Below are 17,231 nucleotides of genomic sequence, written 5' to 3'. Positions count from 1 at the left end.
TCCAACAAATAGTATATGAACCCCAATATATTGTTATAAAAAGGTTTTATCCAAAGTCCAACCATATTTGGTGGTGATGATCACTATACTTCCTGCTCCACCCACATATAATAAATAGGTTGTGCTTTAGTTGATCTCACTTGCCTCAAGTTTAATAATATAACTGTCGGAGTCGATCGTGATCCATTCAAGTTTTTGCATTTGCCTTGCGCTTGTTCTTCGGTAAGGTTGCCTAGAGGGAACTAAGAAATTGCCTCTAGTGCAAGAGCGAGGAAAAGCAAATCATCAGAAAAATCCTGCGTCAGAAGTTGGATTAAGCGTAATCCATAACACCCAAACCATAGAGAAAAAAAGGGACCATGTACATTAAGTCTGCAAGTGGGAGCTGTTGTACCAAAGCATCGACGGTCTCCATTCGGTCACTCCAGTGCCAGAGTAAAACACCACTTCCAGTGCCAAAGAAGATAAGTTATTACAATGAAATAGTGAATAGGGAGGGGTACAGCTTTATGTACGTAGACCATATCAAACATAATCAGTCTTCGGGAACGGAGTTTATCCTTTTATTTTTTTTGCCTATGCTGCTGGTGCGAAGCCAACTCTCAGATTGCCATAGTCGAATACGGTATGATAAACTCCCATGAAGACATCTCCCAGTATCCTGCAGCAATTTTACATGTCAGAAGACGTTGCACGCACGATTCCACATAAATTGATATAATATACACACCAGAGAGGGCCTCGTGGTGGTGGAACATCCAAGGCTGTGAACCCGCTGATGCACTGCGCTGCAGTGCCCTGGCCAACCTTGAGAATGTACTGCAGGCACCAACGTTTAGGGTGAGACGATTGCCAATGTCAACTAAAGCTGTCTATGAAGACATTAAAGCAAAATTATCTCTACATTTTTCTGCATCTGACAAGAACAACTCCAATTCTACACATGTAACTTTGCATTTTGTAATTTATGCATTCCACCTGATTAATTATGGTACTGAGTCCAGTCCTTATAATCAAGATTCTCAATTTCGGCTCGTACCGATATACCAAGTCCTGTTCGATACAAGGTGTACCGAGGTATACTGACAGTACATCGGGGTATATCGATGATACATCCAAAAAGAACTAAAAAAATCTCCAAAAATATCTAGAGGTAATGATCCAAAAATACCGGGACATACCAACCAATATGCCTCGGTAACAATCGAATTTTGACCGTTACCACCCGGTACAAACCTCGTATCGATTCCGCCTAATGGAGAGTGATCCACATACCAGTATATTCTTGGACCGATACATACCACTCGTACCGAACGATACACATCGAAGTTGAGAACAGTGGAATTTAATCATATTATACAGGAACACAGAACTCATAAGAACATTCTGGAAAATTACTAAGAACAGGATCATACCTGCTCTGGTTTAAGCTCAAATGTCTTATCACCGATAGTGAAAGAGACACTGGGCATGGAAGCTACAGATGCACAATCCACAGATGATTCTCCCATCGGGCTAGGCAGTCGCTCACATAGCTGTAGGTAGTTCAAGACACAAGTAAAATAAATAACTAAGAAGTGAAAATAGCAAATGGTTCAGAATAATCTGACCTCGTTGATGTAATTTAATATGCTTTCTTGTGTCTGGTTCAGTCTTAGCTGATTCTGCATCCATACAACTGCCATCTCACAAGCATGGCACATACCATCACTATGCAGACCAGCTGAAGCATCCTCATTCTCATTGATTACACTCTCAATGCCAATGCTACATAAATAGAATACAAATAAATACATAAATTATGTGAATAACAATCGCAAAAGAGAAGAAAATATTATCACAAAAGCTTACAAGCTTAAACAAAAAAAGTCTAAGAATGACAGCTCACCTAACTCCATGAGTTCCATCAAATGTACACAGACCAACCTGAGAGCAAATTTTAGATGGTTGTGTCTGCCAAAATAAACCAGGATTAACAGAATGTTCTTTTTCTGATTCACAAATTGATTTGTGCAAGATAGACAAAATAAATGTCTAAGGCATCTATAAGTTCATCCATTTCTTCAGACCTGTGACATCAACTTTGCAAGAATCTGTTGCCCATATTGAGCTACTACTGCCTTGCACTCTTGGGAAACCACACCAGAAGCTCCAATTTTTTGATTAATTTCTGTAATAACAGTCTGCAAAGAAGATGCAGTTAAATTTTGTCATCAACAAAGCTGTTTTAAAATTGCTCTATAATCAGTGGTTCAAAATGCACACTTTTATCATCAATGGTAGAATGAATTGAAAGTTTATTGCACAAAATTTGACTTTGGTGATGATTTGACAAGCCCACAGCACTAGATATTCACAGCCAGGAAACTTTGTGACACCAACATCACAAGTAACCTTAATAAGTGTAAAGCTTCCCAACCTGAATAATGTTTTTTAATTAAAAGCTAAAAAATAAAGGTCTATTTCATCCCTATTAAAAGAAGTAAGATAACACCAAATGGACAAGTGTCAAGTGCCTATTGCATTATCTTTAGGGAAACTATCATGGGGTCAATAACATAACAATTTTGCTCTGCCTTTGAACTATAAGCACTTCATCTCCATTGGAGATGTGGACTATAACCAATATATGGATATACAAAATTTTAATATGCAAAAGTCAATGCTAAAGATTAATAGATTGCAACATAAATAAAGTAGCCACTATGAGTTCCAAAAAAATATACAGTGTTAAGAGAGACAGCGCATCAAGCAAGAACGAGAATATCAGTATCAAGAACCGGCAAAGGTTCTTCTAAATATCAAAATTCTGTTTCGATTTAATCTTTAATTTAAATAACTTAAGCTGACTTAAGTTTAATCAACTTATTTCTTGGGGAAAAAGCAAGAAAACAAATTGTACTTTAACAAACTCAGCATGGAAAGAGTACTACAATGACAGTTTATGGGTTCAGAATAAAGTTATCCATCTACTAGGAGTACAATGAATTCTATATGTATATTTTGTTCACCCATTAAGTTAATGAAATTTGAGATGTAACCAAATCTCATATGAACAGAATCTGGAAATAAGGCTCAGATAGAAAGTCACTCTGAATGTGGTCTAAAACACTATAGTTACAGGGAAAATTGTCTCCATGTTCTTGGACAAATTTTTAAGGTACATCAGGAAGATTTCTTTCCTGAGAAGTAGACTTCTATAAATGTAGTGACCAAATGAAATCTCTGATCACAAACGATAACCCAACAGTAGACTATGCACATTACCTGCTACATATACATTAGTCGATGATGGTTGCTTACAGGTAATGCTGCCATGGAACTGAAAATGCAGGTAATTTTTTCTCTACAAATTATGAAGCTTCCAATCTTAGAGTAGATTCATTTCCACAGACTTGGTGTTCACCAAGCTATCAAAGATTTTGAGAGCAAATTCAAACACAACATTGGTTGTTAAAACATTAAACATAAGGCATCCTTGACTAGTGATATTTATAACAACATCTAGATTGCACACTACAGCTGAACAATGGACACCTTAACCAGACCGTTTTGACAAATGCAAATTATTTTAAGCATGTAGTATATTCAGGAAAAATCTTGAGCTGTGTCCCCTGAAATACTTTTCTGAAATCTGTCCAAACCTCAGAAAATGATCCTAAGACCACAAGATGACAGAGTATTTTAGAAGCTTTTATGCCACAAATATTTTAGAGTATTTTAGAAAAAATCCACCACAAATCTCTATTTATAAGTGAAACTTTAGATTCTACAGCCGCAGCATTCAAGATAAGATATGAAAAAATGACAATTTATGTAATATACAGACTTTAAAGTCATAATAAAAATTGAACCCAGTAAAGGTAAAAGGGAGCATAACAAGAAGTCTTATTAGAAATTACCAACATAGGAGGACTAGAAAATTTCCATTTACAACAAAAAAAAAACTTAGGACATTAAGATAAATTAAGAGAGAAATTTTAGGCATATGAAGAATTCAAAACTATCAATGCAGATGGTCATCACATGAGTTTGCTATAGATGCTTCCATTAAGACATTTGGAACAAATAACAGAAACCAGGATGGACACAATATCAGAAAGTTGACACTAAGCATACCGTTGGACCAGCAATCAAAGATGTTCCAGAATCTGCAATTGCCGCACAACCACCAGCACAAAAACCTGATAAACAGATAAAATATACAAAAATATATCATGGGTTAGAAGAGGTAGAGAAAAAAATAACTGCTGACAACAGAATAAACCAGTCCACTTGCAATACCAGTAGATTCATCACCAATAAGCACATCTCCCATGTTAAACTGCCAAAACAATTATAGGAATAACATATCAGTTGGTAAAATCAGTAAATTCTGTAAGCTATGTGCATGAATCTGTATCCAATTAATGAAAACACAAGCAGAATTCAGAAATACCCACCTGCCAGTAACCTTTCTGTGTAACAGGAACATAGACATGATCACCCTCATAATGATTTGGGTCAACTCCTCCAAAGACAATTTCACCTCCTTCCCCTTCCTCAGCATTTCGGTTAAACCAGAATGAGAAAACAGGTTCTTTAATAAGACCTTGCTTGACCAAATTATACCTTCAAGGTAGAATTTGTTAGTTGAGTTGACCAAATTAAACACTTCTTTCATCAGTAATCACACTATGAATACAGAAGTTCAACAAGACATTATCATTACAAAATTGGAAGAGAGCAAATTTATTCATTAAGCAAACAAAGTGAATCAGGTATTGTTCAACTCTACCCAACATTATTCAACAAGGAACCTTTCAAAAGCATCATAGTTGATGCCATAAAGGACTCCTTGAAAGCATTTCATCCAAGGTTCGCCGTACCGTACCGGCATTTCGACCTGGGCTCGGTACCGGTATAGTACGGTATACCGCTCGGTACACTCAGGTGTACCGAGCACTGTAGCAGTGCTACAGTGCTCGGTACGGGCGGACCGGTACAGGGCGGTCCGCGTACCGCTAGCCTGTCGGACCAGTACGTACCGCCCGTACCAGGCGGTACAGTCCGGTACGGCAAACCTTGATTTCATCTATGAAAATATAAGCACCAGGTCCTCAACTTCAACATATCTAGTAAAAACACATGCTTATTTAATGTTCCATTGTCACCGTTAAGTAACCTGAACTAATGTGCACCTTCACTTTGGAGATGATCGGCTGATATTTCTCATTTTAAAGATGTTAAGAAAGAAGAATTAATTCCTTTTTGTAAAATTTTACAGTTCAACATAACTACAAGCTATCTTTTCAGATGCATCTAGTATTTCATCAGTTCTTGCTAGCAAACAACTTGCAGATTCACCACATTTTCCAGCAGATAAAATAGAAAAATTGTTTGCAATCACTCAGAAACTAATATAATCCATGGTTTTAGTTATATAAATTAAATCGAATGAAATTTCCAGAAAGAATGTTTTTTAACACAAGATTTTGTTGTTTTTCTGGAAACTTGCATGGATGATAGTCTTAAAGAAATTACAAATTCATTGTCTACAACTGATAGTTCTAGTAATCATATGCCCAATTGTTAAAAGAAATCTTGATTCATGTATACACATTATATGGTGCTATGTCCAGCATGTAGATAACAAATGAAGGGCTGCTAAATAAGTTACAAAACCATACAAAGAAAGCAGTCTACTGTATATGCTAAGCTTGAATGCACTATGGAACTTCATAAAATTGTTACAAACCATATCCTCACCAATCTTCAACAAATCAGCCTGTAATTTATTGGGTTCATTCTGGCCTTATTCATATTGGTTGGGTGCCTTGAAGACCCAAGTTGGACCACATCCAATAGCTGTGCAGTTTGGTTGTCACTTCCAAGGTTTAAGAGTGGATTCTGTTCACTTTCAATTCTGGAGAGCTTCTTGTTATGATCCTATTCACAGATCCAAACTTGGCATCAATGTTTGCTATCATCATTTGGCACAGATTGTAGATGTGCCAGACAAGATTGGAACGACTTGTCTTACATTTGGTGGGTTTCAGCCACTACATGAGCTCACATTTCCAGGAATACCTACAGCTAGGCGAATTATCTGGAGGGCCTTGGATCACATATATGGCTTTGTGGCCTCAAAATTATAAATAAGTCCGAGGCAAAAATTGACAGGTGAAACAAGGCCATAATGGAAACTTACTGGTGCTTTTTATGTATTTTCTCACCCTTTTAGTGGATATTGAAGAGTCTTTATAGTATAGTTTGGACTTAATTTGTGTCTAATAATCCTAATATGAGCAGAAGTTAGGCAACTTATTTTGCTATTGGGACTTATATATTGAGAGTTAAGAGAATTAGGAAGTTACTGAACGATGGGGTTAGCTTTTCTCAAACAATTCATCCAAGTTAACTTGTAAGTCCAAGAGGCATAATTAATGTCTGATATTTTTCATTATTGCAATATAGCTATCTTCTTCCCTCTAATGTATTTGAAGTTAAGAGACCTAATTGGTGTTTTAAGTATTCTTTTTTGTTTTTATATTGGGTTGGACAGGATGACCCAAAACGGCGTGATCCGCGTACCAATCCACACTCAGACTAGTACGTACCACCCCTTTGATACTGGTTTGGGCAAAACAGACTTCTTTGCAAATCAGAGTTATATTTTTTGCACAATAATACATGTTTCACGATAATTCACTAATTAGTTTTGCTAAAAGATATTTGGCAAATATAGTTGTACCTTTTTCACATTTTCTAGAAGTTATGATTTTAACTAAGCGAAAATTGACACAAGCCCTTCAACAATAAGTTTTATCAAAGAATATTGAACAGTTATGGTTTTTCTCTTTTGACACTTCTGTTTTTATTATTTGGTATCATTTCAATATTTCAACAAAATTATCTAGACAGAAAGCTCATATTATTAAACAAAAACAGCAACAATTAAATGGTTCTAAGTATAAAAAAAAACCTATTCAATTTTACAAGCAACTATCATGAGAAATTATTTGGAATGGGAATAAAAACGAAGCAATAGACAAGTACCAGACAGGTGTAACATCCCCAACTGATATTTCCTTAAATCCAAGTCCAAGTATGCCATCAAATTTTGCAGCGAGGAATGTGACCCCTGGCTCTCTGGTGGCTTCAATAAAATCCTGAATGGATTATCTCTTATAAGTCAATTAAATCACAAAACATACAAAGGGCTACAACAGGAGAGTTTGAGGTAGAAGAAATTATCAAAATGTATGACCTGATCTTTAACAACCAAGTCACCAAGAGCAACATGATCTCCACTAAAGAAACCAGAAATTGATCCAGTACCATAATGGATTTCTGCAGTCTTCCCTGCTCAAGACAAAAAAATGTACAATTAGAATATCTTCTTCAATATATAACAAAAGATATAACAAGCTTGAACAAGTTAAGGTAGATTTGCCAAGGAAGTTTGATGGTGTAAAGGGCAATTAGGTGATTCATGTGAATGCTTCTTGTAAGAAAGTCTTTTGCAAGTTAAAAAGAACTTCAGAAAGATACAAGAAACAAAAAACAGAAGATTGATATTGTAGATGCATCCTAATGAAGTACATGATATCAACATAAATACATTCAAATACCAGAGTTGAAGAACTTGATATTTTGAATACAGGAGTTGCTTTCAAATGGTGAAAATAAAGGTGTGTTTTAATATTCAAGCCAAGAATCATGTCACATGGTAAAGATTACTAGTTGGTTCTCCCTGACAATCCTTTACACATTTAACATGCAATCCAACAAATCTCCAACATAAGTAGATTGCCACTGTGGCTACAATTAAAATTATGTCCATAATTCATTTTTTTGAAGAAGCTTAATGCTACATTTCTTTCATGCAACACATGAACCGTCCGAACATCAAATGTTAGACACAGAAAGGAGTACAGGAACTCAAAGAGAACAACGATACAAGAAATTATAATGCATTTCATGCCAGAGACAAACCATTCTTCTCATAGGTGCTTGATTGGCTCGACTTGTACTTGGAATGGAAATAGCAAGCAATCTACAAAACATAGTTAGAATATGAATTAGCCATCTCGTAAACTGAATAATATTAAATTTTATAACCAAAGAGACACAAAGCTCACCGAGAAGTAGCATTTTGAAGAAGGAACCCACAGGTTCGAGCTACCAGTGTCAAAAATCACGGTAAACTTCTGCGCAGGGGTACCAATGCCAATCTCCCCAAAGTACTGCGCGTTCATGTAGTTCTTGAGAGAAATAATGTCCGCATCTTCATCATTACTCTCAAGACCGCCTCTTAATCCGTACCTTGACCCCATCAAAGCCTTCCCTTCCTTCTCCAAAAGTCGGCCAGCAAGCCGGCTGTTCTCATCCAAAGCTTTTTTCCTCAACCCAATGCGAATCAAGCCATCGGCGGCAGCGGAGGCCGAGAAAACCAATGGAAGCACCAGGACCGATAGCAAGAGAGGAATCGCGAAGCCTCCACGCGCCGTCGCCATGATTACCTGAGATCACGATGACGAAACCCTAAACTTCCTCAATCCAGGCCATTATCGGAGAATATAACAAAATATCAGAGAACGACGGGATTGCGGTGCAAACAAGATCAAGAAACGGCATAGAACAAAAATCCCTCAACTAATCTAGAAAGAAACAATTACAAAAAGATTCCGAGATCGAACATACCGATGAAGGGGAATGAGGTCGAGAGTGGAGGCGACGGGAGAACGGGAGCAGTTTCCTGTTTTAAAAGCAGAAGATGGCACAACAACCTTTCAAGACAACGAAGCTCCATTCGACCTACCGGTCTTTCGTCTAAAAAAAGTCCGTAGACGACGGAATAGTGTACTTATCGTGTCAACCGTTCGATCCCGCCTCTGAAGCGATTCGAACGTCCGATGAGATGCCAACCACAATCTGTGGCGGATCCTCTCCGATTATTGTACGGCAAGAAATACGATCGTACGGTTTAAAATTAAAGTTGCAACAGGTGGAACCTGTGGATCTCGAAATTGAAAACTTCTCCTTTAGAACCATAGTTGGAAAGGATCCAATACTCTCTTTCTGCGGCAATACGACGTTCATGCTCCGTCGTGATGGTGAGACGCGGTTGCCGTTCAGGATCCGACGGTTCAGAAACGCTCGTGGTCGGTTTCCGAGGCCTGAACGGCCATCGTTCGGGATGCGACATGGAATAGGTTATATTTTAACGCGAAAATCTAAGGAAACTCGTTCGACCAGCCATCTGTTATACCAAGTTGGTGTCGTGTGGGGTCACTCACGCAGGCAGGCATGCGTACTAAGTGTCGTTTGCGTGTACCATGGACTAACTTACTTGCAGAAGACAAAAGAATAATAATAGGATATCTGGGTCCCACCGCACGTCAGAGAGAAGGGAGACAAAAGGGACGTTTCGGAGTGCTTATCGAGACAAGGAGTTGGGTGTCGTACAAGCAAAGAATGGGATGGGGGAGGCCGCAAAGGACTCTACGAACGGAAATGGGCTCCGCAAAGGGCGGAAGCGTTGCGGTTGGCATGGGATGGAGGTGAGTCGGAGAAATAGACAGTGGATTTGTGAATTGCCGAGAATGACAAGTAAATTTTCTTCTATATCAATTTAAATCGACTAGCTGTGGGTAGCTCAAGTTCTTCCCAATCCAATTCGAGTACTTACTTGTCTATTCGTACTTATTTTATAGAATTCGATTATAGCATGCATCAGCAATTGGTATCGTAAGGGAAATTGTATTCTATATGAATTTAAATGAAAGTTTGCTATTTGTATTTTTTTTATTGACTACTCTGGAGTTGGTAATTCTTGAAAAAATAATAAAATATAATTTTATTATTTACGATCCCTTCGATTACTAATCTTATTATTTTTATTTGCAACAACACCTTAACATCGCTCATCGCTTTGCTTGAAGAGAGGACATGGTGAGGTAGCTAGAAGAGCAATGTGGGCAAAACTTTCCCAATCTCCTCAATCATACTTGTGAATAAGAGAATGAGGTATTTTAGGAAAGAGGAGGAAAAGAAGAAAAGAAAAAAAAGCTAAGTTCATTTGTAAAAAGGTATCTTAGGAATATTAAAATTTTTAAAATTATGTTGTAAATAGTAAAGGTTATTACTATATGTCAAAAAAGTGTTTATGCCGAAAAGGAAAATGCATAGGACTTCTTCTTGATTTATTGCAAAAAATTAGATGATATAGAGAAGTTTGTCGATCCAAAAATACATTAGATTAATTATAAATTTAACAATAAATAATGGAAGCCATGTAACTATTAGTTCAACCTTATAAAGTCCTTAATTTTTTTCTTCCTTTCTTTTATCTCTTGCACTTAAGGTGCTCATTGAATAAATATGTCAGGATTTGTTCATTGTTCATTTTCAAACTAATTAACTTATTATTTTACAGGTCTTTTGGGATCTGCATGAGGTTATAAATAGGTTGATCCGAATACATATATAGCAAGGGCGACTCATGGTTTACATAATTCCAACTAAGTTCGAGAAGTTGACATAAATATGCTTCACGATTAAGGTAACTCCAACTAAGTCCGTGACAAATTACCGTAATGATACCTCACGACTTAGACAATTCTAACTAAATTCATGACATTGTAAGTTAAAATTGAGATTGACAAACTTTCATGAGGCATGCTCATAGTTATTTTTGTTTCACATCGTATCGTTGGCTTCCATATTTTGATTTGTTGTAAATACAATTGAAGTGATTCTGTATTGGATATACATAGTTATTCTATGGGTGACGACTCTTTACGCTATTCCTATTAGAACATTTATATACTTAATATTAATTAAGTGTAACTAAAGAAATTGTAATCGATTAGATCATATTTGGATCGTATGTCCAAGGTATAAGACTAGAGTCATATGATAATGCCGTAAATTCTCGGGAAGGACTTTGGTGGTTCTTGATGGGCTAAGAAAAATTAGAGAGGTGTAACAAGTCAGGGCAAGCCTTAAATGAACATGCAAAATAGAAAGAACACATCATACCTTCTCAGAGTAGAAGGTAACACAGTTTCCAATTTCCACCTGTATATAGATAGAAGAAAAGTAAGTGAGCATTTTCATAACTGCATAATGCCCCAAAATCTTATCAAACTTATCAGATCTGTAACATGGAGTCTATGCATCATCATCTCAAATGTATCCAAGACAAAGCCAGTGTGAGTTTCCCAGTTTTCACTAACATTTTCAATTGCCACAAGTGCTTACCTATTGATGAATCTCGTGCACCTTCTCTTTGAGAAAAAGAGAAAGGAAATCGCAATGGTGTACCATCTCAAACATCTACAGCATTTCTATGCATCCAGTTGGTTTCCTGCATGCTTTCCAGGGCAGTGCAGACGGATGCACCAACATCGGACCAACTTGCAGCTCCAAGATCAAGTGTCAAAGACGCTAGTAGCATCATCTCAGCTGTATAGGCTCAAATGTAGGTTCTTTGAAGGGGCAGGCATCCACCAAGTCGTTATGAGCTCAATGTCAACGCCATCCGATGCCTTGGGCACGCGCCACAGTTTCTCTTGGACGCTCTTCAGCGAGGTCGGTATCCAGAATTCTCCAAAAACAAGTCATCTTCTGCAGGACACCTGCATTCATCAGCAAGAACTCTACGAAAGGAATCGACAGCGGCAGAATCCTGTCCAGGTAAAGAGTAGCTGTCCGGAGCCGATTCCCTACGCACTCCGGAGGCGTCTCCACATCCGAGAGATGTTCAAGGGAAGGTGCGGCGTAGGCAGTAATCTCCATCCGGTTGCCACAAATGCATCGGTTAAATAGCGAAACCATCATACGACATGCAGACAGAGTGGACTTACGACGATGGTCAGATCCTCTAAGTTGGGAGCGCTGCGGAGAAGAAGCTTCACCATCGGGGCTGATCCTCTTTCCATGAATTGCAGCTTCAGAAACAGCTTCTTCAATCCTTCCATGCGGCTTCCACCGGGCAAGCTCTTCGGTAATGACGCTCCAATCTTTCAATTGATTGGAAGTAATAAGGAATCAAAGTGATCGACGGAAATCGGTAGGTAATCTGATAAGGAGGATGAAAGTAGCCGACCACAGAGTGTTCCTTGGACAAGTCCAGCGTGAGGCTGGTGATATGCTTCAGACCTCGGAGCAGCGCGACAAGCCACTCAACCGCTTCGTCCCTCTGATCCTCCGGTACGCCATGGTTAAAGCGGATGGCTACCTCGGCCAAGAGGGGCGCCCGCTCGATCAGAATGCGGAATGGCTCGTTGGCGCTGACCTTCAAGCAAGCAAGATTGTTGCTACGGATCTCCAACTTGTTCGCATAAACAGGATTGCTGAGTACCAATTCCTTAGAGTGACGAGCAGCACGAGAGTATCTTATTGAAGCCCACGTCCAAGAGGAGGAATTGGACGAGCAAGAGATGTTGAAGGCGAGGGAGCCCCGTGAACGCCGACGGTACCAGCAGAAAGCAGCGCCACAACTCTATCTTCTTCAACGTTCTGCATGAGAAGATGCATTTGGAGATCAGCAAGAACACTGATCCCCCTTGGGAAACGGCGAGCTCCTGGATGCCCGTGGCGCTGAGGGAGTGTACCATCTGCCGGAACCTGCCGTAGTGTACGTCATTTGTAGTCTGCATGTGGAAGCTCGTCAACGGGCTGTCGCGGGTGTATATGATGCTGCGCACTGTTTCGAAAGTGGGAAGGGCGCCGGCTCGGCTGAAGTCGATGCGGAAGCGAGGAAGTGAGGGGAAGAGGCCCTTCCACCGCTTGGAGAGCACGGCCGTGGCGGCAGCGTCGCCGATTGGTATCTTAGACAGAATGGAGAGGAGAAGCTCGTAGTAGTGCACTGACTCTCATATTTTCTGTTAGGTTCTTTGGCTTTATTAATTCAAGAGAATCACAATACTGAGTAATATAGCACCGTTCATTGTTGGATTGTAGCAGAAAAACTCATTCACAGTACACTTGAGCGTATCAATTTGACCAAAATAGATTATGTTCATTATGTTAGGCAGAAAGAGATGTAAAAAGCTAGAGTAGATATCATTACAACTTTCAACTGACGCAGAAAGAATAATAAAAGGGAAGAAAACAGTAGAATCATACTCGAGAAGAGCACATCCGATAGACTCACGATCGAGTGGAACAGAGGAGCTTGTATCAAGACTTCCCAGATGGTGGAGGAGCTGTGTATAAAGATCTTAGCTGCCTGTCTATGAGCTTACTGTGGTGTAGAGCCTGTTGGAGTTCCATGTCATCAGACCACCATTGCTCCAATCCATGAGCTTCAAGAAATTTCTGCGGCCCCTTGTTCATGACAAAAAGCTTTGCCACTACCTCTCCTGGACTGTTGATCATCTTGGCCTTGTCTGAGCTAACATCAGTAGCGACAACAGCGCCAGAAGGGTCAGTGTAGTAACAACAGATATAGTCACTGTTATTTACATATAAATGTGGCACCCATTTCTTTATCTCATTGCAGAACATCTTCCCTCCATTTACAGGAGCATTCTCTTCGCCATCAACTGCAACTTGGACTTTTGAAGGCAAACTGTCCTTAATTTTCTTCCAGAGAAAGCCAGCTTTTTCACCGATATTTCTGAAGCTCATTGCTAATGACACCGAGGGTGGATTAAACAAATGGCACTCCACAAGAATCCCCTCTTTGGCCAATGCTTTTCCCACTTGTAGAGCAAAGCCAGCTCCCAAGGAATGCCCACCGATACACACATTGTTGCTCCCAAATTTGTCGACCATCACCTTAAGTGCTTCGAGAGCTCCATGAAACCTGACCGAACCTTTCAAGCTTTCCCATGCCAGGAAGCGGAGATCATCCTCTAAATCTCTTCTAATGGTTGGACTCTTCAGTAATGTCCCCCTGAGTGCCAGAACAGCCCTGGGTGCACCAGCTGGTCTCATCAATATAAGTTCTGATAAAGCGGCAGATCGGTCCCATTCTAAAACTGCACCGTATATGGAACCATCTCTCTTGTCCGTTAGAGTCTGTGTCAGCTTATACTTAGATGGTTTCCACCATTTTGGTGCAAGACCATTCTCTTCGGTTCTCTCTTCTTGTCTGTCAAGTTCCAGCAAGTAGACCGCCTGAACAAAACATGCTATCACCATCCTTTTGTAGTTTGGATCTCTCCTACAGAAAATTTAAGACCAACTGACTCAATGCATCAGAATTTTAAATTTTAAAGCATAAACAGCAGAGCCAGAATAGGTTTGAAGGATGCACACCAGGACAAGATCCAAAGAACAAGCCTATAAATGCAATGATCATCTGCAAATTTTATCTTGATATACATCAAATTCTTTTACTTTATCAGTAACAGCTAAATTGTTTGGAGGTAGTCAATTTTATGTTGGCCCATGATTGGCATTTGGCTTATAATCTGTATAGCTCAGTAAAAAGAAGACTAAGATTGTTTATAAAGCATTTGCTGATCAGAAGTATATTAACTGTTGGAAGGTAAAACAATGAATTACACAGAAAAAGAGACAACATTAGGGTAATTACTTTCATGCTCTTTCATGATCTTTACACAATAAATTGTTTGATGGTTTTTCATAAATTCTTTATGTGAGAATACGAACTTCATATATTAATTTCGGATCCCATTTGAACTATTAACATCTCCTATCTTCCTTGTGGTTAATTTTCTAAGATTATAGAACATCAAACATGGGACAAAACTAGTCTGAATATATTCTTTTCTAGCTGAGATGCATAAAGCTGATCCAGTATCTTGTTTTGATGGTAGGATGTCATAAAGGTGTCGGACTACGGAAAAGACACTTTATTTTACAGAAAAAAAGATGAATTTGTAGAAATTATTAGGTCAAACAAAAAATCTTTTGTTGGCTTTTGGCCGTCCAAGGGTGATGTCACCATATGCTGGGGCTCAGTGCATGCATATTGAGTGAAATATAAGAGGCACAAAGCAGCCATAGCAGAATTGGGATGCTCACTCTGGAAATCTTCTTGATTCAGGTCAGCTGGTGTAGAAAATTTCCGTATGTGAAGCTAGGAAAAAACATACTTTACAAGAGTAGGAGATTTGTGTCTCATTTGGATTTTGGATCATTGAGGTTTCATCTCTTGCTTTCTGTAAGGCTAAATAGACCCATCTGTACTACATTGTTAGACCAATTAGACTTGACTGTAGAATAATCCTTCTACGATATGGATGTCTTAGCCCAATTCATTTAGAGAGGAGGAGGAAGATCGGGACAAAGGTCATGTTTTAAGTTGAAAAAGAAAAGAAAAAAAAGGAAATCATTGACATCATGAGATTGGTTAAAACAATACATATGAGTATTATTTCCATGAAGTTTTTTCTTTTTAAATGCTTTCTTATTTTGGAGAAACTCAATCTTAGGAAAGAAAACAGTAGGATGCTTAGTTGAACCCAATCATCCCTTTTTTTAACATCACCAATTTGTAGATTCCAGTAAGGAAAAAAAATGAAAGAAATTGGAAGGGAGTAAGAAAATGGAAACCTATCTTGCTTCCTCCTCGTTCTCATCAACTCGATCTCATCCTGTAGGTGCTAAAGTTTTGCTTGTTCGTTCGTTTGTTTGTGGTGAAACATCTAATTTAGCCAGTAAATTGTTCGATTGTTTCTCGTTTAATTTGATGTTCCACCGTGAGAATTAAAGAAACAAACATAGAACTGAAAGAAATTGGAGGGTAAAAAGCTGGCAAGAAACTCCAACCAAGAACGACTCTAAACCCAACCTACGAATACATCTCAAGAACCAAAAGAAATCACCAAGAATGCATCTCAGGAACCCCCAAAAGAAATCACCAGAGAGAGAGAGAGAAAGAGAGTGAGTGAGAGAAAGAGAGATGGGTACCAGCTGGAGCGAATGAGGTCCCTCCAGTTAGGGGAGGAGAGATTGCGGGGGCCAGACACATGGAAATCGTAGGGGTGGGCAGCCAACTCCGCCGCCTCGCTCTTCGTCCCCTCCCCTCCTCCTCCTCCATTAACTGCTGCCTCAGGGGAGCCTTTCGCCATTGCAGCAATCTCTCCTCCTCCTCCTCTACGGATTCTGAATGCCACGAATTGATAGAGAAGATAAGAAAAAGCAGAGCAGAAGCAGAGAATAAAGCAAGGAGGGAGAGAGAGGAAGAAAGACGTGGTTTTCCTTGTGGCCCGGTGGCGGCCATGTTCATGTATACACATGTATTTATTGTTAATAGCAGTAAAGGCTGCTTCGGGGAGCGCGTCATTATGAGCCCTGTCGCTCGCAACGGTCATATTTGGATTCCGTTGCCGCTAGTGGGATTTGACCGGAACGCGCTCAGGTGGCGCTTTGGGATCCTTTGCGAGCATCACTCGCAACGTCAGTTTACAAGTCTCATCTCTACCGTCCCTCTCATTCGATCATTTAATCCCCCCCCCCCCTCTCTCTCTCTCTCTCTCACGTAGGAATGAGCGAAAAAAAAATCCACAAATAAGAGTCGAACGTAATACTTATTTTTCTACCTTAAATCCACAAAACGAGCCTCCTAATTAAACATATTTCAAAAAAAAAAATCTTTGCATTAATGTGCTTCAGTTGGCTCCCATGGATTAACATATATGTATAAATATACACTTATGTATTAAGAAATAACATGAGTTGGCATGGGAGATGGCTCTCTCATGATGGCAACAGTATGGCAATGTGAGCTGAGTTCTTCCGACTACAGTAACTCTTTGGTTTTCCATTTTCTGAGAAAATAAAAAATATTAATGTCTTCTGCTCTATATGAGAGCAAATACTGTTTAATTCATAGTTATATTGTGAATATACAGGATATGAACTAACAAAGGATTATTCATAGAGTAAAAATATGATAGTTAAAATAACAAGCGAGAAAAATTACGATAGTTAAAATAACAAAAGACACCAAAACTCTTGTATAATCATCGGATACTTTTGAAATTAAAAAATAAAATAAAATAGTTATAAGACTAACAATAATTTATGGATCTAAGTGTTGGGTAATTAAGAGAAAATATATACAAAAAATAATTTATGTTGCTAAGATGAAAATATTGAGAGGGATATATGGAGTTATTAGAAAATATAGAAAAAAATATTTTTATTCATGAATAATTACGTATCGCTTCGATATATGATCAAGTAAAAGGAAATCATTCAATGTAATATTATCATACGTTAAGAATATCACTAGATGTGATAGTTAGAAGAGATGAAATAATTAA

The 17,231-nt window shown here is 38.7% G+C and overlaps 3 protein-coding genes across 3 annotated transcripts; all 3 read right to left on the bottom strand.

The window, feature by feature from the left end:
* Positions 1–341: 341 nt before the first annotated feature.
* Positions 342–8,803, bottom strand: LOC103980369 (aspartic proteinase oryzasin-1). The gene is made up of 14 exons (XM_009396752.3): positions 8,686–8,803; positions 8,124–8,504; positions 7,978–8,038; positions 7,250–7,344; positions 7,039–7,151; positions 4,443–4,611; positions 4,285–4,324; positions 4,120–4,184; positions 2,070–2,183; positions 1,889–1,953; positions 1,611–1,767; positions 1,416–1,535; positions 731–819; positions 342–661 (listed from the first exon to the last, which is right to left on the bottom strand). Exons 2-14 carry the CDS (start codon positions 8,496–8,498, stop codon positions 577–579), a joined length of 1,548 nt encoding a protein of 515 aa, XP_009395027.2. The 5' UTR covers positions 8,499–8,504; positions 8,686–8,803; the 3' UTR covers positions 342–576.
* A 2,266-nt stretch (positions 8,804–11,069) lies between these two features.
* LOC135609298 (uncharacterized) lies at positions 11,070–12,938 on the bottom strand. Its single transcript, XM_065102403.1, has 4 exons — positions 12,932–12,938; positions 12,399–12,856; positions 12,148–12,319; positions 11,070–12,008 (listed from the first exon to the last, which is right to left on the bottom strand). Exons 1-4 carry the CDS (start codon positions 12,936–12,938, stop codon positions 11,518–11,520), a joined length of 1,128 nt encoding a protein of 375 aa, XP_064958475.1. The 3' UTR covers positions 11,070–11,517.
* Positions 12,937–16,169, bottom strand: LOC135609373 (GDSL esterase/lipase At4g10955-like). Its single transcript, XM_065102568.1, has 2 exons — positions 15,874–16,169; positions 12,937–14,158 (listed from the first exon to the last, which is right to left on the bottom strand). Exons 1-2 carry the CDS (start codon positions 16,032–16,034, stop codon positions 13,171–13,173), a joined length of 1,149 nt encoding a protein of 382 aa, XP_064958640.1. The 5' UTR covers positions 16,035–16,169; the 3' UTR covers positions 12,937–13,170.
* Between the last annotated feature and the right edge of the window lie 1,062 nt (positions 16,170–17,231).

This window comes from Musa acuminata, chromosome BXJ2-4 (assembly GCF_036884655.1).
Source record: "Musa acuminata AAA Group cultivar baxijiao chromosome BXJ2-4, Cavendish_Baxijiao_AAA, whole genome shotgun sequence".
NCBI lineage: Eukaryota > Viridiplantae > Streptophyta > Magnoliopsida > Zingiberales > Musaceae > Musa > Musa acuminata.
The sequence above is the reverse complement of the archived record's forward strand: the minus strand, read 5'-3'. Positions and strand labels throughout refer to the sequence as shown.